This window comes from Pseudonaja textilis, chromosome 7, assembly GCF_049901715.1.
Source record: "Pseudonaja textilis isolate UNSWEBS1 chromosome 7, rPseTex1.2, whole genome shotgun sequence".
NCBI classification, from domain to species: Eukaryota; Metazoa; Chordata; class Lepidosauria; order Squamata; family Elapidae; genus Pseudonaja; species Pseudonaja textilis.
In genome coordinates, this window is record NC_141996.1 from 958,503 (window position 1) to 982,500 (window position 23,998).

The 23,998-nt window shown below is 53.3% G+C and overlaps 2 protein-coding genes across 6 annotated transcripts in view; both read right to left on the minus strand.

Annotated features, from left to right (window-relative positions):
* Positions 1–23,998, minus strand: part of ANAPC15 (anaphase promoting complex subunit 15) — a 416,731-nt gene that overhangs the window by 115,686 nt on the left and 277,047 nt on the right. The gene's annotated exons all lie outside the window — the stretch shown is intronic.
* The window catches only part of CLPB (ClpB family mitochondrial disaggregase), an 83,672-nt gene continuing 77,580 nt past the window's right edge, over positions 17,907–23,998 (minus strand). For all 5 annotated transcript variants that reach the window (XM_026722485.2, XM_087936884.1, XM_087936883.1 and 2 more), the window contains 5 exons: positions 23,487–23,643; positions 22,525–22,598; positions 20,843–20,962; positions 20,286–20,390; positions 17,907–18,647 (listed from right to left, as the gene is read on the minus strand). In XM_026722485.2, the coding sequence (XP_026578270.2) occupies positions 18,390–18,647; positions 20,286–20,390; positions 20,843–20,962; positions 22,525–22,598; positions 23,487–23,643 (714 nt within the window). In that variant the 3' untranslated portion in view covers positions 17,907–18,389. The remainder of the gene's footprint in view (positions 18,648–20,285; positions 20,391–20,842; positions 20,963–22,524; positions 22,599–23,486; positions 23,644–23,998) is intronic.

A 23,998-nucleotide genomic window follows, 5' to 3' on the forward strand; every position in this document is an offset into this window, starting at 1 on the left:
TATCATTTCTGGCTGGCTGGGGAATTCTGGGAGTTGAAGTCCACAAGTCTTAAAGTGGCCAAGTTTGGAGACCTACAAGGTAAACATCAGCCAAAGTGAAGCGAATCTCCACCGGCTGCCTGTTGAGCCCCCCCCCCTCCCTCCACCCTCTAAAGAAGCTGGCAACCCCCAGGATTCCTTGGCTAAGCCCGAGAGGATTCTGGGACTCGAAGTCCCGGGCCTGGCAGAGGGACGTATCTCTTTGTCGCGCTCTCCGCTTCCATCTGGCTTCTCTTTTGCGAGGTGGATGGAAGGAATCCTCAAATGAGGGTGGAGAACGACCCCGGATCCTCCTGGCTCAGCCAATTGTCTAAAACGGTACAGCGTTTCCTGCCTGGGGAGGGTTGGACTAGAAGACCTCTAAGGTCCCTTCCAACTTCGTCGTTCTATTCTATTCTATCCAGGTCTGTGCCTCCCCGGAGGGTCCTTCGAGTCAGCTGTCCCCCAGGCTTGGCTGTGGGGAGACGAGGTGGGCCTTTCTGTCCCTTCCAGACTCCCGGGCAGAGTTGGGACTGAGTTCGAGTCCAGAAAAGATCTCAAATCAGAGTTTGAGAGGATCCCGTTGGTTTGATCTTCCGAGTTTCGGGGGCTCTTCCTGGAGTCCATCCGCTCGGGGACTTTCTCCCTAGCCGAGTGTGTGCGCGTTTTGGGCTGTTTTGGGGGTGGTCTTTCAAACCTCTGGCCCCGGGGAGCGACCCAGATCGGATCCTGCAACATCATCCTGGCCCGGGTAGATCCGCCTTCAGTTGGAAGATGTGGAGAAACTCTCGACAGGATGCGGGGAAGAGCAACCGAGAGGATTAGAGGCTAAAACATCCGAAGAACGTGGGGAGGTCGAGTTGAACGGAAAGAAAGAACCGGGGTGGCAATGAAGGCCCCCTTCCAGGATCTCTGGGGCTGCCCCGAAGAAGAAGGGGGTCCGGTTAGTCCCCAAAGGAAGGCGGGACAAGAAGCGACCTAGGAGAAACTTCCCAACACTGAGAACAATGAACCATCGGAACGATTTGTCCCCAGAGGTTGCGGGTGTTTCATCCCTGGAGGGTTTTGAGAAGAGGCTGGACAGAGACCCTTGTCTGGGGGTTGGACTAGAAGACCTCCAAGGTGCCTCCCAACTCCGGTATCCTGTTACTCGGTAAACGACGGAAAGGACAGCAGTCATCGCTCTCTTGCACACCAGTGGGGTTGCCCGGCGTACCCCCTTGCACAATCAATCACGGGTGCACCTCCAAACCCCCCCCCCGCAAAAGTTGGCGACTGGAGAATTGCCACCCCACCTCTTGGAGTTAAACGCCTCCCCTTCTTTCGCGCCGAGCGACGGGGAGTTTTGGGTGGGTGGATTTGATGGGGAGACAATTCCCCTCCCGTGGAGCCCGCCTGCCTTCCTAAACGGCTGGCTGGGGATGATGGATGTGGCGGTCCATCCTTCGAGGGAAGATTCTTCCAGGGCCTTTCCGTTTTGAAAATCATAATTCAAAATATTTGAACAATGCAGTGTCTTTTCTTTCCAGCTGGGCTCTGGTTCTGGCTCTGCCCTTTGTTTATGCAGCCCGCCCACCCCCCATTAGGGTAAAAGCAACCCCCCGGATACGAATGCATTTGAAAGCCCGGGCCCTTCGCCCGACCCCCAACTCCCCTCGCTTGCTTTCCAGGGGCGCAAAGGAGGAGGATTAAGGGCATTTTCAAGACAAACACTTTCGCTAAAGGAGATTTCAAAGTCTAAATGAGCATCGAAGCCTTTGTCCGTCCTTTGGGGGGCGGGTGAGTTTTCCATAGGAGCCTCGGGGAGAATATTGGGAGGGGGGAAAGGGAGGTGGGGAGGTTGGCGGCTGGCAGGGCAAAGCGTTGGCATCCTCCGCGATTTTCCAAACGGGCCAGGAAATTCGAGACCCCGAAGCGGGAGAAGCGCTGCAAAAAAAATAAATCTAAAAATCATAATAACCGGCGGAGATGCCAAAACCTTGCTGGAAAACCGGCGAGCATCTGTTGCACCCCCCGTGTGCACCGGCTGGCGGGGGTGTGTGTGTGTGTGCAATTTCTCCCACCACCCACCACGAGACAAGCTGGTGGAGAAGCAGCTCCTTGCACGGAAGGGCCTCGCCCAAGCCGGACTCGGAGTCGTGGGGAATTGGCCCACGCGCGCGTGCACCCCCGGCCTTCCCCGTGCAACGCCAGCTTTATGTCCCCGGAGGGGCAGGTGGAGGGGTTGGCACGGGATAGTGGCCCTTTCGGTCTTCGTTTATCCCGTTCCTGCGCCGCCCACCGCGCCCTCCGGCTGCTTCGAGGGGCTTGCGACCTGGTTTCCAGCAGCCAAAGGAGACCCCCCCACACTGGTTTTTTTCCTGACTGGGCCGCGTTTGGTCCCGCGGTTTGCTTGAAATCAAGTTTGGGGCGAGGAGGCTGTGGCTTCCCCATTGTGTGTGTGTGTGTGTGTGTGTGTGTAAGGGGGGGAAGGGAAGAGAAGGGGCCCCTCGGAGAAATTTGCAAGCCCACCTCCGACCGAGTCTCCACCTTGTGAATCAAAGGACTCGCCGGATTCGCGAAGGGACGATGCTCCTTTAAAAAAAACAACCCACACCATTTATTTTATTTTATTAATTTATTTGGAAATTTATATTGCCGCCTCTTCGCACATGGCGACTCAAAATAATGTTGGATTGTATGCGGAGAACGCTTAATGAGGGGACAGGTTTCTTTTTCTGAAGAAGTTTAAAGGAAGAATTTAAAGCCTTTTTTTTTAAATTGAGGGTCTCCGCTTTGTACAACTTTGCCTAACACAGAATCTCCAAAAGGAAGGAAAGATTGTCCCCTCCCGCCTCTGCCCCCTGCCCGTTTTTGATACCAACATCTCCCTCACCTCACCTCTCTTTTTATCATTATCTCCCTCTCTCTCTTCCTCTCCTCTCCCTCCCTCTCTCTCTGTATCCCTATATCATCTCTTTCTCTAATATCTATCTATCTATCTATCTATCATATCTATCTATCTATCTATCTATCTATCTATCTATCATATCTATCTATCATATCTATCTATCATCTATCATATCTATCTATCTTCTATCTATCTATCTATCTATCTATCTATCATCTCTATCTATCTATCATATCTATCTATCTATCTATCTACCTACCTATCTGTCTATCATCTCTATCTTCTATCTATCTATCTATTTATCTATCTATCTATCTATCTTCTATCTATCTATCTATCTATCTATCTATCTATCTATCTATCTATCTATCAATATCTCTATCAATCATCCATCATCTATAAATCTATCAATCTAATCTATCACCTCTATCATCTATCTATCATCAATCAATCAACCAACCAACCAACCAATCTATCTCCCATCCATCCATCCATCCATCCATCCATCCATCCATCCATCCATCCATCTATCCTCCCTCCCTCCCTCTCTCTCATCTACCTATCATACCAGGCCTGAGAATTCTGGGAGTTGAAGTCCACAAGTTGCCAAGGTTGGACACACCTGCTTTAGACTTTGACTTATATCCAAAGGGCAGGATTTGACCTGATGTGTTCTGCACAGCGCCCCCAAAATTTCAATTCATTCTAGAGGCCACAATCTCGATCCCTTGGCTTCCCTCATCGGTCTAAAGTGGCAGGTCAGTTGTGACCATGCTGGGCAAAGGGGGGGGGGTTATCTGGACACTTGACCAGTTCAGCCCAGGCTGTGGGAAGCCACAGGTGGCCAGGTGAGATGCCAGGGACCTTCTGAGGGCAAAACCAGCACATGGCTGTGCGCCAACATCCAACCCACCTTCCTAGAATGGTCCACCGCCAGTTGAGGTCTCTCAGCCTTTCCTTGCTGTTCAGTTATCCATTTATTGATTTACTATTCATTTATTAGATTTGTTTGCCATCCGTTAGGCCACAAGGTGACTCTGGGTGACTTCACAACTTTGAAATGAATATTTACATAAACACACAGTGTGTTTGTGTGTGTAGTCATTTTGAAGTTCTAAAGCAGGAATCCCCAACCTGGGCCTCTTTAAGACTGCTGGACTTCAACCCCCAGAATTCTCCAGCCAGCTTTGAATGATAGAGTTGGGAGAGACCAGAAGGGTCATCTAAGTCAGGGGTCTCCAACCTGGGCCCCTTTAAGACTGCTGGACTTCAACTCCCAGAATTCCCCAGCCAACCAGGAATGATAGAGTTGGAAGAGACCAGAAGGGTCATCTAAGTCAGGGGTCTCCAACCTGGACTTCAACTCCCAGAATTCCTCAGCCAGCCAGGAATGATAGAGTTGGAAGAGACCAGAAGGGTCATCTAAGTCAGGGGTCTCCAACCTGGGCCGCTTTGAGACCTGTGGACTTCAACTCCCAGAATTCCTCAGCCAGCCAGGAATGATAGAGTTGGAAGAGACCAGAAGGGTCATCTAAGTCAGAGGTCTCCAAACTGGGCCCCTTTAAGACTGCTGGACTTCAACTCCCAGAATTCCCCAGCCAGCCAGGAATGATAGAGTTGGAAGAGACCAGAAGGGTCATCTAAGTCAGAGGTCTCCAAACTTGGCCGCTTTAAGATTGGTGGACTTCTGGCTGGAGAATTCTGGGAGTTGAAGTCCCCCAGTCTTAAAGTGGCCAAGTTTGGAGACCTCTTTTTATAAAGCCACCCAGAGTCATATGTGTGCATGTGTGTGTATGGGTAATCACATTAAAATTATATTACAGGTTGTCCTCAGTTAACAACCGATCATTTAGTGACCAAAGTTACCACAGCCCCGGAAAAAAAATCGACATAACCATTTTTCACATTCATGGCCACTGCAGCCTCCCCTGAGGTCATGTGACCCAAATTTGGACACTTTAGCAACTGACTCATAGTTACGACGGTCTGCAGTGTCCCAAGGGGGGAGGAGCCATGTGACCCCCTTTTGCGACCTTCTGACCATTGGGGGCGGGATCCAGATTTGCTTGAACGACCGTGTAACTGACTTAACAAGCACAGTGATTTATTTAACAACGGTGGCAAAGGAAGGTCCTAAAACAGGGGCAAAGCTCCCTTCAACCATTGTCTCGCTCAGCCACGGAAATGTTAGGGTGATAACTCGAGGATTGTCTGTACATTACATTACATTTGCAAGCATGGTGGTGGTGGTGGTGGGGGCTGATGGGCCTTGGTGTCCCCAAAGGGCAGGGCAGCCCCCTCTGGGGGGTGGGGGTGGATTTCTGGGCTTCTTAGCCCCCTGCACAGAGGCCGAGCCCCCCCACCCCCCACCCCCACGGCTGTCCCTGGACTAAGGATCTTTGGGGCTGGCTGGTCAGTAGAGGGAGCTCGGCAGGAGGCCGAGACCCCCCCCTCTCCCACCCACCCGGCCGAAGCCTCCTCTCCCCTCCCCCGCCTTCTCCCCACAGCTGGAGGGGAGACCGGGCTGGGGAGGGAGGGAGGGAGGGGAGGGGAGAGACGGACAGGTTGCTAAACCAGCTAATTAGATCAAGGCGCCTGGTGCAAGAGAGTCCCAACTGTCAGCCTGCCGGAGTTGTGAAAAAGTTAATTGAATTAAGTTTTCCTCTAAACTAATTAGGCAGGAGGCTGCCACGCGAGGGGAGGAGGAGGAGGAGGAGGAGGAGGAGGAGGAAGAGAGGCGCGCTTCCCCGCTTGCCCCGAAGCCCGGGGGTGAGAGAGAGCAGGGGTGGGGGAGCAGAATTGGGCACTTTGGGAGGGGTGGGGGCGGGAGATCTGACAAAGAGAAGAGGGGGGAGGCGAAGGGGGAGGCCCAAAACGCAGCACCTGCTCTGCGAACGGAAAGGAAGTCACAGGTTGAGTTTGCGGCCAGGCAAGAGCCACGAGCGGGTGGGGAGGACGGTGGGTGGAGGAGGACGGGGAGGGGTGGGGGGGCGCTTTATTTGGGTCCTCTTCCCCCCCCCCCCGTCCTGCCACGAGTGAGCTCATCCTTCTCTGCTGGAGCGTTAGGTGGAGAAGACGCACGGGGGGGGGTAGGTGGGAAAGCTCTGGAGCGCGGAGGGTCTTCATTTCGGGGATAGGAGGGTGTGTGTCTGTGTGTGTGCGTGTGCGTGCGTGAATAAATTTAATAAATAGATAATAATAGATGCGTAAATACAGGTAGTCCTCGAGGCACAACAATTCTTTTAGGGACGGTGTGAAGTTACAACGGCGCTGGAAAAAGTGACTTACGGCCGATTTTCACACTTAGGACCGTCGTAGCATTCCCCCCAGGGTCACACGAGCAAAATTCAGACGCTTGGCAATTGGCTCGTACTTACGACGGTTGTAATGTCCCTGGTTCACATCATCCCCCTTTTGCGACCTTCTGGCAAGCCAAGTCAAGGAGAAAGCCAGGTTCACTTAACAACTGGGGTTACGAATTTAACGACCGCAGGGGTTCACTCAATAACGGTGGCCAGAAAGGTCGTAGAATGGAGGAGAAACTCACTTACCAACTGTCCTGCTTAACGATGGGAATTTAGGACACAACTGTGGTCGTAAGCCAAGGACGGCCGGCGCATCCAGGCAGGGGCTGGGGGGGGCTTCGCTCAGAGGCAGGTGGGGGCAGGTGGGTTTCTGCCAGGTGTGTTCCGAAAAAACCCCAATAGTACCACGGAAGCCTGGAGGGTTTCGTGGTGCGTCCTGTGGTGGCTGCCCTGGGCTGCTCCATACCCGATGGAGGTGGGGGGAATTTGGACGGGCCGAGGCCCCTCACCACATTTTGGGCTGGAGCCTGAAAGCAGAGGGGTCCTCATCACACAAGGGGGGAGGGATGGGGGGGCCCATTGAGACAGTCCCGGTTTTTATGGGGCACCCCTCGACTTTCCACCCGCCACCATCCAGCAAAGACACACTATTCTCCAAAGCCCCAGAAGGCAGGACGAGAAACAACGGATGGAAACTGAATCGAGGAGCTCTGGGTGGTGCTCCATCCCTGGAGGGGGTTCAAATAGAGACTGGATCTCCCTTTGTCTGAAGCGGTAGAGGGGGCTGGACTAGAAGACCTCCAAGGTCCCTTCCCACTTGGTATTCTCTTCTGGGCAGAGTTTGGCAAGGGAAACAGCCTCGGCCTCTTCGGAGCCCACGGACAGCCAGACGGGTGTCGCAGTCAAGCCTTCAGACTTGGGGGGGGGGGGGGACCCACCGCCAGCCATAGAAATCCCCGGGGGCTTTGAGGAGCAATTCAAGGCAGTTACAAGAAAATTAATCATAATTTAAACTCCTCTACCAACCAAGGACCCCAACGGCCTCACAACCATCCAAGACAGGGGTCTCAAACACCATTTACCTGGGGGGCCGCTGGAGGCAGAGGCTGGGGGAGGCTGGGCCGCATAATATTATACTTTATATTTATATTATACACTAATATTGTACTTTCACGGTGGGGGCCACAGGATATCGTCCTGCGGGCCGCAATTGGCCCGCGGGCCGCGAGAATGAGACCTCTGATCCAAGACATTGCAATAAATAGGATAGAACGTAAGAACTAAAGGAGGGGTCTCCAACCTTGGCCACTTGAAGCCTGCTGGACTTCAAGCTTTGCTGGCTGGGGAATTCTGGGAATTGAAGTCCAGCAGGCTTCAAGTCCAGCAGGCTTCAAGTAGCTTTTCTGGCTGGGGAATTCTGGGAGTTGAAGTCCAGCAGGCTTTCAAGTAGGCAAGGATGGAGACCCCTGAACTAAAGGGCCTTAGAGATGCCTTAGCAGAAAGAAGATGAGATTTTTCCCCTGTGCTGGGTCAGGATGGAGACCCATCACTCTGGGCCAGAAGTGTCACCCAGCAGATGGGCGGGGGAGTACTAATGTCAGGATTCCAGGAGTTGCCCCCCAATTAAATCATGAGTCTCGAGCCAAACTTCTAAAACTTCAAAAGGATTTATTGGGAGTTAACATGCCAGCACTGCCTGGGTTTAACCGACTCTGAGACACATCATTCATTGTCCCCCTTGACCCTGGTTTTCCCACCCTGCACCCCCCCTGGGTGTATCCTAATCCGTATCCTCCAATGGGACACCTCCGTAGCCCAGAGTCATCCATCAGGCTCTCCAGTTTAGAATTTTGCACGGCAGAAGCTTCAGTCCCCTGGTTACTATCTTTGAAAAACGATGTCCACCCATCTTAAAGTGGCCCAGTTTGGGGACCCCTCTGCCCTAGGCGTCTCCTAATCTGGCCACTTTAAGACTGGTGGACTTCAACTCCCAGAACTTCTCAGCCAGCCCCGGTGTCCATGCTGCCTAGGGCCTTCTGGGAGTTGAAACCCACCAGTCTTAAAGTGAGCCGAGCTTGGAAGACCCAAGGCCTAGAAAGGCTGAAGCGTGAAGAACGTCAACCAGCTTCTTCCACCAGATGTTCGGGACAGACAAGACCCAACGAAGAGCCGAAAAGCCGCCGTATCAAAGCCTTTTGGTGCTCCCCCAAAAGTCTAGGAGGCGATGACGGGGGCCACACCGCCTTTAAAGGGTTTGGAAAGTGGAGGGCGGGCTCTTCAGCCCCTCCCAGGAGCCATGGCAGGACCGGGTTCTGCCACTGTAGGGCAAGAAGGGGAGCTCCAGTCAAGTCTCCCTTGGCCATTCTCCGGTGGCCTTCGGCCTCGCCTCTTGGGAGAGAAGACGCGGGAGCCCCATGGATCCAGCGGGGCCTCCCCTCTCTCTCCCCCCCCCATGGTAGCCGTTGTTTGTTCAGCCAGCAGCTGAAGCGGGCCTGCCGTGGGGCTGCCATCCCCTCTGCTCAGCCGCCCGTTCTGCTTTTGGGAACCTGCTTGGCCCTAATTGAATTACCATCCGACATGGGGCTGAAGGCTGCCCTGTAATTGAATTTCGGCGTCACAGGCTGCCGTTTCCTCCTCCTCCTCCTGCACCAGCCTCGGCCTGGTTTTTATTGTTTCTTGCTTCGGCTGCGCGCTGGCACATTTATTTGATCTGTCAAAAGGCAGCCCGTCACCCTCGCCCGACGTTCTGAAAGGAGCCGGCCGCTGCGGCCTGCCCGTTTGCCGAAGCCACGTAGACACCGCCAGGGGAAAGCCGTCAAACAGGTGGGTCGGCGGTCTCTGTGGCCGCCTAGCCTTCCTGCTGGTGGAAGGTGGTGTTTTTAGGTAAACAAGGTAAACAAATAATCAGAGTTGGAAGGGACCCTGAAGGTCTTCTAGCCTAACCCCCTGCCTAGGCAGGAAACCCTACGCCACTTCAGACCACCAACTTCCAGTGTTGGAGCATCCAACGACTTCTGGAGGCAAGTTGTTCCACCGATTGATTCTTCTAACGGCCAAGGAAACTTCTCCTTAGTTCTGCAAGAAGTTGCCTTCGGAAGTTGTGGGGGCTTCAGCCCTGGAAGGTCATCTAGTCCAACCCCCCCCCTCCCCAAGCAGGACACCCTACACCATTTCTGATCGAGGGCAGCCCACTCTCTTCTTGGAAGCCTCCAGAGATGATGAAGCTCCCACAACTTCCTTCAACCTTCATCAGTTGAAGGTTCTGTCAGGAAATTCCTTACTTCCAGGTTGAATCTCTTCTTGTTCAGTTTATTAAGACGACTTATACACACACACCCCAACTCAGCAAGGATAAAACCCCACTACGAACCCCAATAAACCTCCCCCTTCCCCTGGGGACAACGATTAACTCGAGTTCCAGGTGAGGATCAATCCAGGATGCAGCCGTCAACAGGATTAAGTATCTGGGGGTGCAGATCACTTACAATCTGGTCTCTCCACACGTTGGCCTTAGTGAAGTGCGCAAACCAGCACCTGCATTTCCTGCGTTGGTGAGGAGAGCACCTCTTTCTCCTCCTGTCCTGGCCGCTTTCGACAGAGGCACGATGGACGGCGTTTTAGCAAACGGCATCCCTGTCTGGTTCGGTGGGCGCAATGCCTCAGATAGAAAGTCCCTACAGAGAGTGGTGAGGACAGCGGAGAAGATTATAGGAAGCTCACTTCCCGTCATTCAGGATGCTGCTTATAATCCCCATGTGCTTAGAGCTCGAAGCATTGTTAGAGACACACACACACACACACACACACACACTTCATGGTCGGTTTCTGTTGCTCCCTTCTGGGAGGGGGTTTCAAAGTATTTCCAGCAGGACCACCAGATTCTGTAATGGATTCATTCCCTCGGCCAGTGGCCGCCAACAGTGGGCCGGGGACCACTGGTGGTCCATGAGAAAATTTTTTGGTGGTCTGCAGAAAAAATGTCCCCCCCACCCCCAAAGCAATTAATCCAGGCTTCGTGGGAACACAAGGCTGTGCCACCCACATGGCCCATTGCGTCGCTTGCATGGTGCATAACACAAAGTAGTGAGGGGAGGGGGGAAAGGGTGGAGGGGGGGAACTTGTCCCATGCGCCCCATGCGCCTGGCCTGGGCACCGGGCTGCTTCTTTCCGCTTCTTTCTTCTTCTGCTTTCGGCTGCACGCAAGGAAAGCAGCCAAAGTCTTTCTTTCTCTCCCCCAAACTCCGCCAGAAATGAGTCTTGGGGACCCTGCAAGGCCTCCTGCTCCAAGAGGCTGCAAAGACTCATTTCTGGCAGAGTTTGGGGGGAGAGAAAGAAAGACTTCTGTGGCTTCTGCTGCTTTCCTTGCATGAAGCCAAAAGTCTCTTCTCTCTCTCTCTCCCCCTGAGAACGGAGCCGGAGACGGTATCCTGCGATCCCAAATAAAGAACGATCGATCGGTAGGAAAAACGGGGTGGGGGATTTCCCTGCAGACTTTTGGGGGGGATTTTCCCAGGGTCTCTGGTCCACGGGAATTAAAAGGATGAATTTGGTGGTCCCTGAGGTCCAAAAGGTTGGCGACCCCTGCATCTGGCAAAGTTGGATTCGTTTCTCTCACCATCTACGTGTATACATCTGAACTAGACTGTGTTGTTTCTCCGTGCCGTATATCTGGCTATATGCATAATGCTGTATTTATTTATTTTATAGCTGTCATCTTTCTGTAGTGTGCACTGGAGGTGGTGACCCTGAGAGCTGCATACAACGAACTTTCATTTTAATGCACGGCGATTAGTGTGCGTTCAAAGTGGCGAATAAAGTTGGGATAAGTCACTTGCGGGGCTTCCCTTGGGGTCACCAGACTGCTGCACAACCAGGTCTTTGGGTTCTTTCAGGGGGGGTCAAGGTGGGGGCCGATCTTATCTCCACAGGTATGATGTGCCACAGGGTGGAAGCCACCACGGAGGAGGCCTTTTCTTCTTAGTCCCACCAGGTGGACCTCCTTAAAGAGGGGGGGGGGACCCCCGACAACCTCTGCCTCCCTGCTCTGCTGGCTGGAGAATTCTGGGAGTTGAAGTCCACAAGTCTTAAAAGGGGCCAAGTTTGGCAAATTTACACCATTTCTGTTCAGTCTCTTCTTGGGGATGTGGGATGACGGTCCCACAACTTCCGAGGGCAACTTCTGTTCCATGGGTTGATGGTTCTCCCTGTCAGAAAATTCCTCCTTATTTCCAGGTTGAATCTCTCCTGGGTCAGTTTCCATCCATTATTCCTTGTCTGGCCTTCGGGTGCCTTGGAGAATAGCTTGACCCCCTTTCTCCTCTCTGTGGCAGCCCCTCAAATATTGGAAGATGCTCTCCTGTCTCCCCTGGTCCTTCTCTTCCCTAGACCAGCCAGGCCCAGTTCCTGTAACTGTTCTTTATATTTAGAATAAGAATAACAGAGTTGGAAGGGACCTTTGTAGGTCATCTAGTCCAACCCCACCACCCAAGCAGGAGAGCCTACACCATTTCTGACAGAGGGCAGTCCAGTCTCTTCTTGAAAGCCTCCAGGGATGATGAAGCTCCCACAACTTCCGAGGGCAACTTCTGTTCCATGGGTTGGTTGTTCTCCTGTCAAAAAATTTATCCTTATTTCCAGGTTGAATCTCTCCTTGGTCAGTCTCCATCCATTGTTCCTTGTCTGGCCTTGGAAAACAGCTAGACCCCCTTCCTCCTCCTCTCTGGGGAAGCCCCTCCCTCAAATACTGGAAGATGCTCTCCTGTCTCCCCCTGGTCCTTCTCTTTCTAAAAGAATTAAGCCAGGATGGCCTCTCCCTAAGCCACGCGGGCTTGATTTGAGCTCAGGGTTATTTTGCAAGTTGGAGGTGGGGATTGATCTATCCAGGAGAATGACTTTCCGCCCAGGGCCCGGTTTGCCCCCCCCCCCCGCTGCCTCCTCCTCCTCCTCCTCCTCCGCAGAGATGTTTATGCTGCCTCTTGACGCTTGCCAGGTCTTGGATGTTTCCCTCTAATGGAAATACAATTTGCCCAAGGACAGCCTGGATGCCAGACTGGCTGGGGTGGGGGGTTTCTCCTGCGCACGTGCCCACCCCTCCCTGGCAAGGGGAAGGCCCTGCCTGCTCCCGAGGAGACGGGGGCAGCACCAATGGAACAGGAGGGGCCTTCAGAAGTTGCGGCTGCTCCATCATCCCTGGAGGCTTTCAAGAAGAGACTGGACTGCCCTCTGTCAGAAAGGGTGGAGGGTCTCCCGCTTGGGGGGGTGGTGGACTAGATGACCTCCAGGGTCCCTTCCAACTCTGTTATTCTATATTCAGTGGAACAGGAGCGGCCTTCAGAAGTTGCGGCTGCTCCATCCCTGGAGGCTTTCAAGAAGAGACTGGACTGCCCTCTGTCAGAAAGGGTGGAGGGTCTCCTGCTTGGGTGGTGGTGGTGGTGGGTTGGACTAGATGACCTACAAGGTCCCTTCCAGCTCTATTCTGACGGACTGACTCAACCAAGAAATAAGGAGGAATTTTCCGACGGTGAGAACAATCAACCTGAGGAACAGAAGTTACGGAAACAGGGTTTATTTGGATTGATGATACAAGAATAGGAAATGTAAATAATGTATATGACAGATAGGAGGGTAGGAAAGTATTCTAAGTTTTGATAGGGCACATTAATGTCTATATAATGTCCATAACTATTGGCGTTATGTATGAATGGAAAAGTCAATAAAGCATTAAAAACAACAGAAGAAGTTGCCTTCAGAGGTTGTGGGAGCTTCATCATCCCTGGAGGCTTCCAAGAAGAGACTGGACTGCCCCCTGTCAGAAAGGGTGGAGGGTCTCCTGTTTGGGTGGGGGGTTGGACTAGATGACCTACAAGGTCCCTCCCAACTCTGGTTATGTTATCTGGCTTTTAAAAGGCAACAGACTTGTTTGAACGTTGGTGCTGGAGGCGGCGGCTCTTGTGCACCTCTTGGACAGTTAAGGTGACCGATGACCACGTACAGGTAGTCCTCGAATTACGACAGTTCATTTAGTGACCGTTCCAACTTACAACAACAGCACTGAAAAAATAAGGGACGGATCCTAAGTTTTTCACACTTGCGACCCTTGGAGCAGCCCCCCCACCCCACGGTCACGAGAGCCAAATGGTGGCGCTTAGCAACTGACTCGTACTTATGACCGTCACGGTGTGCCGGAGGTCACAGGATTCCCTTTGCGACCATCTTGACAAGCAGAGTCAGAGGGGGAAGCCGGATTCACTTAATGACCGTGTGTGACACACTTAATTGCACTGATTCACTTAACAACGGTGGGTGGCCAGAAAGGTTGTAAAATGGGGCAAAGCTCACTGAACAAAATGCCTTGCTTAGCAACAGAAATGCCGGGCTCAACTGTGGTCGTTTTAAGTGGAGGACTTAAAACTGGAGTGCCTAACATCAGGCGTGTCGCTAAAAAGCAAAATGACACTGAAAGTGATTGGTTATGACCGTTTTTCCACACTTACGACCGTTGCAGCACTCCACTCCCGCCCCCCACATGGTTGCATGACCCAAATCCAGATGCTTGGCAGCTGACTCGTATTTATGGCGGTTGCAACGTCCTGGATCCCCTTTTGCGATCGTATGACCAGCCAGGTGATTGGGGAAGCCAGGCCCGCTTAACAACCGTGTCACTAGCTGAACAACTGCAGGGATTCGCTTCACAACGGTGGCCAGAAAGGTCGTACAAATGGGACAAAATTGTTGTGGTTCACCGGCAGCGGGTGTGGACGGCTGAGGCCTCAGAGAGCGAGGCCTCGGATGAGGGGCCTGCGTGGGATGCAGAGATGGGGGCCAGGACCACCAGGGGGTGGAGTGCGGCCTTCGGAGATTGTGGAGGCTGGCAACAGTGAGGAAGAGGCCCCCGAGGAGCCTGTGCCCAGTGTGTGCTACTTGAAGGAAAGAGCAGCTGCAGCAGTTCGGGCGACTCGGGAGTAAGGCTGCAAGGTAATGGCCCTTATCCCTTAAGGGATAAAAGCCAGCCTGAGAGACCGGTGTTCTTTGCAGGAAGCAAGGTAGTTTTTGCACTCAAGCATTGTGGACGTTCAGACTCTCTTAGTTTGTGTTTGGAGACGCTTTGTGTTTGGAATATTTCTTGGCCACTTTATCCAGTGTTCTTGGCAGCCTTGCACCACCTTGGCCAGGCTCCTCCTTATCAGAGACAGTTAGTTCGAAACAGCCTTTTAACCGGGAAGGAACGGAATTCGTAATGAATCATTAAAAGGTTTTGCTGTTACTTCTGTCACGTGTTTGTTTCCTTGGAACCAGGTTTGGGTCAAACCCAAAATTCACCAAAGCATCTCGCTTAGCACCGTAAATTTTGGGCTGAACTGTGGCCATAAGTTGAGGACTACCTGTAAAGCGTCTCCATCTTGAGCAGGGAGTTGGACTAGAACATCTAGTCAAGCTCTTCTCCAAAGCCCCCAAAAGAGGCAGGAGAAGAAGCAACGGAGGGAAACCAAACGAGGGGAGAAGCAACCTGGAATTCAGGAGGAATTTCCAACCATGAGAATCCTTGTCAGGGATAATGACTGGAACCATAACAGATAATATGATAAACAGATCATGGGTGGTGCAGCTTCCCCTCCCAAGTTCTGGGTCTTCTACCAGGGGAGGTTTTCAAGTAGAGGCTGTACCACCATTTGTCCGGAATGGAGTAAGGTCTCCCATTCGAGGAGGGGGTTGGACTAGAAGACCTCCAAGGTCCCTTCCAAGTTTGTTACTGTTATGCTCTTATCCTTCCTTCCTTTATCTGTTCCTCTTCTTCCTTCCTTCTCCTTTTCTCCTCCCTCCCTCCCTCCTCTACTTCCTTCCTTCTTGTCTCCTTCCTTCCTCCCTCCTCTACTTCCTTCCTTCCATCTCTTCTCCTTCTTTCTTTCCTTCCCCCTCTATTTCATTCCTTCCATCTCTTCTCCTTCTTTCTTTCTTTCCTCCCTCCCTCCTCTATTTCATTCCTTCCTTCCATCTCTTCTCCTTTTCTTTCTTTCCTTCCCCCTCTATTTCATTCCTTCCATCTCTTCTCCTTCCTTCCTTCCCCCTCTATTTCATTCCTTCCTTCCATCTCTTCTCCTTCTTTCTTTCCTTCCCCCTCTATTTCATTCCTTCCATCTCTTCTCCTTCTTTCTTTCTTTCTTTCTTTCTTTCCTTCCTCCCTCCCCTATTTCATGCCTTCCATCACTCCTTCCTTCCTTCCTTCCTTCCTTCCTTCCTTCCTTCCTTCCTCCCTCCCTCCCCCCCTCTCTACTTCTATCCTTCCTTCCCTTCTCCATCCCTGGAGGCCTTTAAGAAGGGACTGGACAGCCACTTGTCCGGAATGGTAAAGACTATAGCGTATAGTGCGGTCACCCTGTTTGAGCAGAGGGCTGGACTAGAAGACCTCCGAGGGCCCTCCCAGCTCTGATTCTGATGGATTGATTCACTGACCTCCAAGGTCCAACCGTGTGGTTCTGTGAACAGGGAGAGGAGAAGAGCCCCGCTTCCCCCCCACCTGCCCCCAGCCCTTGGGTCAGGCTGACGCACCTGGGGGGGGGGGCTCCTCCAGCCCCTCTCGGCCTCGTAAGGGACCGCAGTGAGGAACCGAACGGGGCAGAGCAGGGAGGATGATGAATGCCCCTCATCGCCCAGGCCTCCTCCTCCTCCTCCTCCTCCTCCTCCTCCATCCAGCCTCCCTAATCCGATTAGGAGCCGAACCTCCAGGCAAGCTCAATCAATGGGCAGACGCCACACCAGGCCCGTCCGAGGCAGCTCGGCTGGTGGGGAGCCATCGATCAAACGCACGCGTGGGGGTCTGGGTGGGGGGGTGGGGAGGGGGCTGCAGAGGGTGCCTCGGTGCTGCCCCCCCCACCCCAAGAAGAAATGCCCTTACTGGGCACACGCGCCTGGGGGCTCCGGCGAAGGGCAGCCAGCAGGTCGGCCACCCCAGTGGGCTGTGGGAAAGGCCGTGGGAGACCGGGGTGGGGGTGGGGAAGGATGCTGCCAAGAGAAAAATAGGGTGGAGACCCTGCGGGGGGAGCAAGAGAAGATGGGGGGGCTGGAGGCTCCAACGTAGGAAGGAGGGGTGCAGGAACTGGGGATGGCCAGCCTAGAGAAAAGAAGGACCAGCAGTCAGAGGTGGAAGGGACCTTGTAGGTCATCTAGTCCAACCCCCACCCACCCAAGCAGGAGACCCTCCACCATTTCTGACAGTTGCCAGCCCAATTTCTTCTTGGGATGTGGGATGAAACATCCCACAATTTCTGAAGGCAACTTCTATTCTGTCCTCCCTGTCAGAAAATTTCTCCTTATTTCCAGGTTGAATCTCTCCTTGGTCAGTTTCCATCCATTATTATTCCCTGTCTGGCCTTCGGGGGCTTTGGAGAATAGCTTGACCCCCCCTTCCTCCTCCTCTCTGGGGCAGCCCCTCAAATATTGGAGCATTGCTATCCTGTCTCCCCTGGTCCTTCTCTTCCCTAGACTAGCCAGGCCCAGTTCCTGCAACCATCCGTCGTATGTTTGAGTCTCCAGTCCCCTCATCATCCTGGTTGCTCTTCTCTGCTCTTTTTATAGAGCCTCAACGTATTTTTTATATTGTGGTGACCAAAACTGGATGCAGGACTCCAGGTGTGACCTTACTAAATCTTTATAGAGTGGTGTTAGTACCTCCCTTGATATTGATCCTCGACTTACAACAGTTCATTTAGTGTCTGTTTGAAACTGCAACACCATCCCCCCCACTCCGAATAGTGACTTCTAATCATTTTTCACGCTCACAAGCACTGCAGCGTCCCTGGGGTCAAAATTCAGACGCTTGGAAACTGGCTCGTATTTACGACGGTTGGGGGGGAGTCACGAGATCCCCTTTTGCGACCTTCGGGGAAACCGGATTCACGTAATGACCGTGTGACTCACTTAAGCAACTTGGGGTGGTTATCCGGCAGCAGGTGCGGATGGCTGAGCGAGGACTCAGGTGAGGGGCCAGGACCGTCAGGGAGTGGAGTGCGGCCTTCGGAGATTGTGGGGGCTGGCAGCAGCGATGAGGAGGTTCCCGAGGAGTCTGTGCCCAGTGCGTGTGCATGCAGGGTTGCTTGCAGGAAAGAGCAACTGCAACAGGACTGCTCGGGAGTAAGGCTGCAAGATAATGGCCTCTCCTTCAAGAGGATAAAACCCAGCTGTGAAACGAACGTCCTTTGCAGAAGGCAAAGACGTTTTGAAACTCAGCCTCGTGGACATTCCAGTATCCTGAGTTTCTACTTGAAGATTCTTATTTTGCACATTATTTCTTGTCCGTTACCTTTTGGCAAGTCTCACTGCTCAGTTTGGTGAGGCTTGTGCTTATCACAACTAATTATTTTGCAAAAAGCATTACAAGGTTTCTGTTCCTTTTGGATGGTGTTTGATTGATTTGTCGGAAAGGGTTTGGCTCCGAACACAACGGCGGCGATTCACTTAACAAATCGGGGCAAGGAAAGGCCATTAAAAGGAGGGGCAAAACACACTTAGGAACTGTTTGAAATTTGGGGCTCGATTGTGGTCATTAAGTCAAGGACGCCCTTGCATTTCCAGAGAAGGACCTTAGGACAGGATAAGGAAGCAGAGGTCCAGGGGAGCAAAAAGCCCCCCCCCCCCCACAAAACCTTCACCTGAGGGCTGGCCAGGTGGCTTTCCAAGGATCCAGGACGACAAACAGCCGAGATGCACAAGCTGCATTTATTCCAACACAATTACAATAACTTACGCCTCCCTCTATGGCCCTGGGGGGGGGGGCTGGAAAGCACCTCCATTTCCCCCAACCCCACCACACACACACACACACACACACACACACACACACCCATCCACGGGGCGGGGATTAGGCACTCAACTCGGTTGGGTTGCTGGATGATGGGACGAGGAACCCCCCTCGCTACTCCCTGAGACATGATAAGCCCAGCAGGATGGGAGCCCTCATCCGGGACGGATGCTCCTCCTCTTCCCGGGACTCCCCTCCGGCTAAGCCTGGACTACAACTCCCAGGCACACCCTCCGGGGCGGGGAGAGCCGCCCTTCTTCTCGCCCCCCCCCTTCCAGGGAAAGCCGCCTCCCGCACAGACGTATCGCCATGTCTTACAACTGTTTTATTACCGACTCCTGCTCTGCCGGGCGCTGCCCCCGGGGCACGGAAGGGCCGGCGCCTAGGAAGGGTAGGAGGCTTCGTCGGGCATCAGCGGGGCCTGGATGTCCAGCTTCCGGCTTCGGCTGTCCTCCTGGATCTCCAGCCGGAGCGTGGGGCCTTTCCGCTGGCCCTCGGCGGGGAGGGAATCGCCTTCCTGGCCCCTGGCCTTCAGCAGCTGCTTATCGGAGTCGTCCACCGTGATCCTCAGGGTGCAGCCGTGGGGCAGGAGGTCCTGCTCGTAGGCCGCCGCAAGCTGGTTCACCACCCGGCGCTCGACCTGGCCGAGAGGGGAGAACCAGGGTGCCACTTCAGGGGTCTGAAGGCCTGCAGGGGCTGCCTTTTCCCCAAGGGGCCTCGTGCCAAAGCTCCGATTTTGGAGGGGAGCGAAAGCGACTTTCGGCTGCGGTTTCTATGCAGAATTTACAGGGTGTGTGTGTGTGTGTAATTTATAACTGGGATGCCGAGGGACCCAGACTGGTAGGGAATGGGCAGACTGTCCCCTGTTTCATTGCAAATGGATCTGAAAGGCGGCTTGGGGTTTTTCGCTTTGTGGCTTCCTGACTCGCTGCACCTGGGGAAACTAGGACACCAGGCAGACGTTGAGTCCTGGGTCTGTCTCGGCAGGAGAGATACTGGGTGGCCTTGGGCCCATCGCCAGGGACGGTGAGTTCTAGTGCCGCCTTCAGGCACAAGAGCTGACTGGATTGGCTTTGGGCCAGTCACCAGGGGACCCGGGGAGTTCTAGTCGCGCCTTAGGCATGAAAGCTGGTCGGGTGACTTGGGGCCAGTCCCTCCCTTGCAGCCCAACAACCTTACAGGGCTGTTGTGGGAAAATTAGGAGGAAGAAGTAATATTAAGCACAGCTGCTGTTTACGTTATTTATAACAACAGCAAAACGTGGCACATAGATAGATGATAGAAATAGAAATAGATAGATGATATAGATATAGCCAGTGTGTGTGTGTGTGTGTGTGTATGTATGTAGATAGATAGATAGATAGATATGGAGGGAAGGTGGGAGGGATGACAGGTGAATGGATTAGATAGATAGATGAGTAGATAGATAGATATGAATAGATAGATATGAATAGATAGATAGATAGATAGATAGATAGATAGATAGATAGATAGATAGGTAGATAGATAGATATGGAGGGAAGGTGGGAGGGATGACAGGTGAATGGATTAGATAGATAGATAGATGAGTAGATAGATAGATAGATATGAATAGATAGATAGATAGATAGATATGGAGGGAAGGTGGGAGGGATGACAGGTGAATGGATTAGATAGATAGATGAGTAGATAGATAGATATGAATAGATAGATATGAATAGATAGATAGATAGATAGATAGATAGATAGATAGATAGATAGATAGATAGATATGGAGGGAAGGTGGGAGGGATGACAGGTGAATGGATTAGATAGATAGATAGATGAGTAGATAGATAGATAGATATGAATAGATAGATAGATAGATAGATAGATAGATAGATGTTTTCTTAAGTTTATATAGTTGTGCTTTTAAAGTTGTGGCGACATTTTGTCAGAATCTCATCTGCCACCATCAGGCTTCTGTATTGTGTTTGTCTCTCTATATATATGATAGATAGATGATAAAGATGATAGATACAGATTATAGATAGAAAGAGAAAGAGAAATAGATAGATGACTGATGAATAGATAGAGATGGATGGGTGGATGAATGGATCGATTGATGGATGATTGCCAGAGAGAGATAAGATAGAGATAGATAGATATAGATGGGTGGATGGATGGATGGATGAACAGATGATAGACAGATAAGAGAGACAGGCGCAGAAGCCATTTGGGGAAAGGGGACAATCCCTTCAAGGCAAGAGGAAAAGTGGGTGGGGGTCTTGGAGAGGAAGCCAAGCCGGCCTGAGCCCACCTCGTGTTTGATGGACCGGGCTCCGTAGTGGAGGTTGTAGCCATCGGCCAGCACGTCCATCACCTCCCTGTCCCAGACCAGAGTGATGTTATGCCTCGCTTTGGCCTGCAGGGGGAGGAAGGAACGTCAGTCAGAGGCTCTTCCAACAGGGGGCTCGGGTTCTGCTCCCCGAACACAGGAGAGTCCTCGACTTACGAGCCCAACGTTTCTGCTGCTAAGTGAAACACCCCTTAAGTGGGTTTCGACACCTCCCCCCATTATTATTCCACGGCTTTTCTTTTGTTAAGTGGAACCACTGCGGTTTATTAAGTTAGCAACACCGTTTGTTGTTACGTGAGTCTAACTTCACTGGTCGTCGTAAGTGGGAGCCCATGGGCCCGAGGGCCCGAATTTTGATCACCTGACCTGCGGGGAGAGGCCGCAGCGGTCGTGAGGGGTGGGGTCGCTTCAATTCTCCGTGCTGCTGTCGCTTCGAAGAGTTCACTAAGTGAACGGCTGTAAGTCGAGGACTGCCTGAAGAGGGAGCGGGAGGGGGGGCAAGGACTGGCAGGACTCACCCGCTTGGCCCAGAAACTCAGCTCCTTGTTGACCAGCTGGATCAGCTCCGACTGGCAGAAGGGGAGGAAGTAGACGATCTCGTTGATCCTGCCCAGGAACTCGTCCCGCCGGAAGTGAGCCTGCGGAAGGGCGGAGCACGGAGGGGGGCGCGGGGTGGGCTGGCTGGCACAGACCCATCTGCTACAGCCCCCTTATGGCTCTCGAGTGGAGGATGGGTGTGTGTGTGTGTGTGTGTGTGTGTGTGTGTGTATATATATATATATATATATATATATATATATATATATATATAATCAACAAATCAAAACAGGGAAGGGATTAACAGAGTTGGAAGGAACCCTAGAGGTTATCTAGTCCAGTGGCTGCCAACAGGTGGGCCAGGGACTGCCGGTGGTCCATGAGAAAGTTGTGCTGGTCCGCAGAGACATGTCCCCCCCAAAGCAATTAATCCAGGCTGCGTGGGAACACGAGGCTGCGCCACTCACATGGCCCGGAGGAACACAAGGTTTGCGTCACTTGCATTGCAAACACCACGAGGTAGTGAGGGGAGGGGGACCCTGCAAGGCCTCCTGCCCCAAGAGGCTGCGCCGGCAAAGACTCATTTCTGGCGGAGTTTGAGGGAGAGGAAGAAAGACTTCCGCAGCTCCTCCTGTTTTCCTTGCATAAAGCCAAAAGTCTCTCTCTCTCTCTCTCCCCCTGAGAACGGAGCCGGAGACGGTATCCCGCGATCCCAAATCAAGAACGATCAATCGGTAGGAAAAAGGAGTGGGGGATTTCCCTGCAGACTTTTTGGGGGGATTTTCCCAGGGTCTCCGGTCCGTGGGGTTTAAAAGGATGAGTTGGGGGGTCCCTGAGGTCCCAAAGGTGGGCAACCCCTGGACTAGTCAAGCCCCCTGCTGGAGGAGGAAACCTTACGCCATTTCGGACAATGGGTTGTCCCGTCTCTTTTTGAAAGCCTCCAGCGACAGAGCGGCCACTATTTTCTTGTGGCAAGTTGTTCCCCTGGTTAATTGTTCTGTCACGACACCCACCAAGTCTCCGCCTCGCTAGGGATGAAAGAGACCGGAGCCCCCCCAGTGAAACTGAGCCTCTTGTGAAGAAGTGATTGGACAACCCCTTGGCCCAGAATACTATAGGTAGTCCTCGACTTACAACAGATGTTCAGCCACCGATACGGTCATAAGTCGAGGACTACCTGGACAGACAGGGGTGGACAATGACGTCCCCTTTATGCCCTGTTGGGATTTTCATTCCCAGAACCGCCGAGCCAGCCAGCACGGCCGTCCTTGGGGCGCGGCTGGCTCAGAAACTCTGGGAGTTGAAATCCAACAAAGGCGTCAAAGGGGCTACTGTGGCTCACCCCTGCTGGAGCGGAGGGTTGGACTGGATGACCTCCAGGGTCCTTTCCAAACTTCTTTATTCTACGCCTTGGGGTGGGTGGGAAAAGCTTTCCTGGCCAAAAAAAAAGCAAGCCAAAAGCCAAAGCGAAGGAGAGACCGGCCTGGGGTTGGGGGCTAGTGAGGAAAGGGGGGGCCCCACCCCGGTCTGTCCTGGGCGGAGGCCTCTGGGGTCCAGCTGGCCGCGGAAGCAGCGGGCAAAAGGAAACAACCCCCCCCCTCCCCCTCCGCTGCCGTTTCTGCCCCCCCCGGAGCAGAAGGGCCGCCCAGAGCCCCCCCTGTACCTTCAGGATGGGGCGGATCACGTTCTCCTTGAACTGCTTGGAGATGGTGATCTTGTCCGTCACCTGGACGTCGCCTGGAAGACAAGAGCGGAGCCGACAGGGCCCCAAACACAGCACTTAGGAAGGAGGGGGGCCTTGGAGGGGGGGTGGAGGAAGGGATGGCCGGCATCCACCTCTTCCCACCCATTTTTCCCTCCCTCCTTCCCTCTCTCCATCCATCTGTGCAGGTCACCCTCCTTTCTTTCTCCCATCTCTCCATCCATCTCTCCCTCCCTTCTTCTTTCCATCCATCCACCCATCTCCTCCTTTCTTTCTTCCATCTCTCCATCCATCTTTCCCTCCCTCCCTCGTTCCATCCATCCATCCCTTCTTTCTTCCATCTATCCCTCCCTCCCTCCTTCCATCTCTCCATCCATCCATGCAACTTACTTCCCTCCTTCCTTCCTTCTTTCACTCCTCCTTCCATCTCTCCCTCCCTCCCTCCCTCTTTCCATCCATCAGTCCATCCACCCATCTCCCTCCTTTCTTTCTTCCATCTCTCCATCCATCTCTCCCTCCCTCCCTCTTTCCATCCATCCTTCTCCCTTTCTTTCTTCCATCTCTCCATCCATCTCTCCCTCCCTCCCTCGTTCCATCCATCCATCCCCCTTTCTTTCTTCCATCTATCCCTCCCTCCCTCCATCCCTCCCTCCCTCCACCCAGGCCAGCTCTTCAGAAGCAATTTGCTCAACAACCGTGGGGAGAGAAGTCGTAAAACGGGGGGGCACCCCTTGCTTAACGACGGTCTTGCTCAGTAAGAGAAATCTCGGGCTCGACTCCGGCCATAAGCCGAGGACCCCCCCGCCCGCTCTCCCCCGCCCTGGTGATGGAAGGGCGAGCGGTGCAGAGACCAGGGGAGAGAAGGAAGAGGGTGGGGGAGGGGTGGGAGGGCCCGGTGGGGGGGAGAAGGGCCAGGGACCCACCCAGCTTCTCAGCGACCCTCTTCCGGCTCAGCTCCAGGGCGTCCTCCCTCAGCTCCAGGGCGTGCTGGGCGATCTCGTCGCTGGCCACGTTGGAGGTCATGATGAAGATGGCGTCCTTGCAGTCAATGGTCTTCCCCTTCCCGTCGGTCAGCCGGCCCTTCGGGGGACGGAGGGGAGGTCAAGCCCGGTCAGGCCGAAGAGGAGCCCCGCCCCCCGCCCCCCCCGCAGGCCATTGGGTACAATAAACAGAAGCAAACCCACCCTCCCCTCCAGCAGGGATGACGTTCCCTAGTTGGGTCATGAGACGTCTGCAAGGAAACCGCCCAGGCTCAGAGGGCACCGGGGACTCCATAATCCTGCTTCCTTCCTCCCTTCCCTTCTTTCCTTTCTTCCTTCTTTTTCCTTCCTCCCTTCCAGCACTGATGATGTTCCCTAGTTGGGTCCTGAAACGTCTGCTAGAAAGCCACCAAGCTCAGAGACCACCAGGGACCCCACCGTCGTCTTCTTCTTCC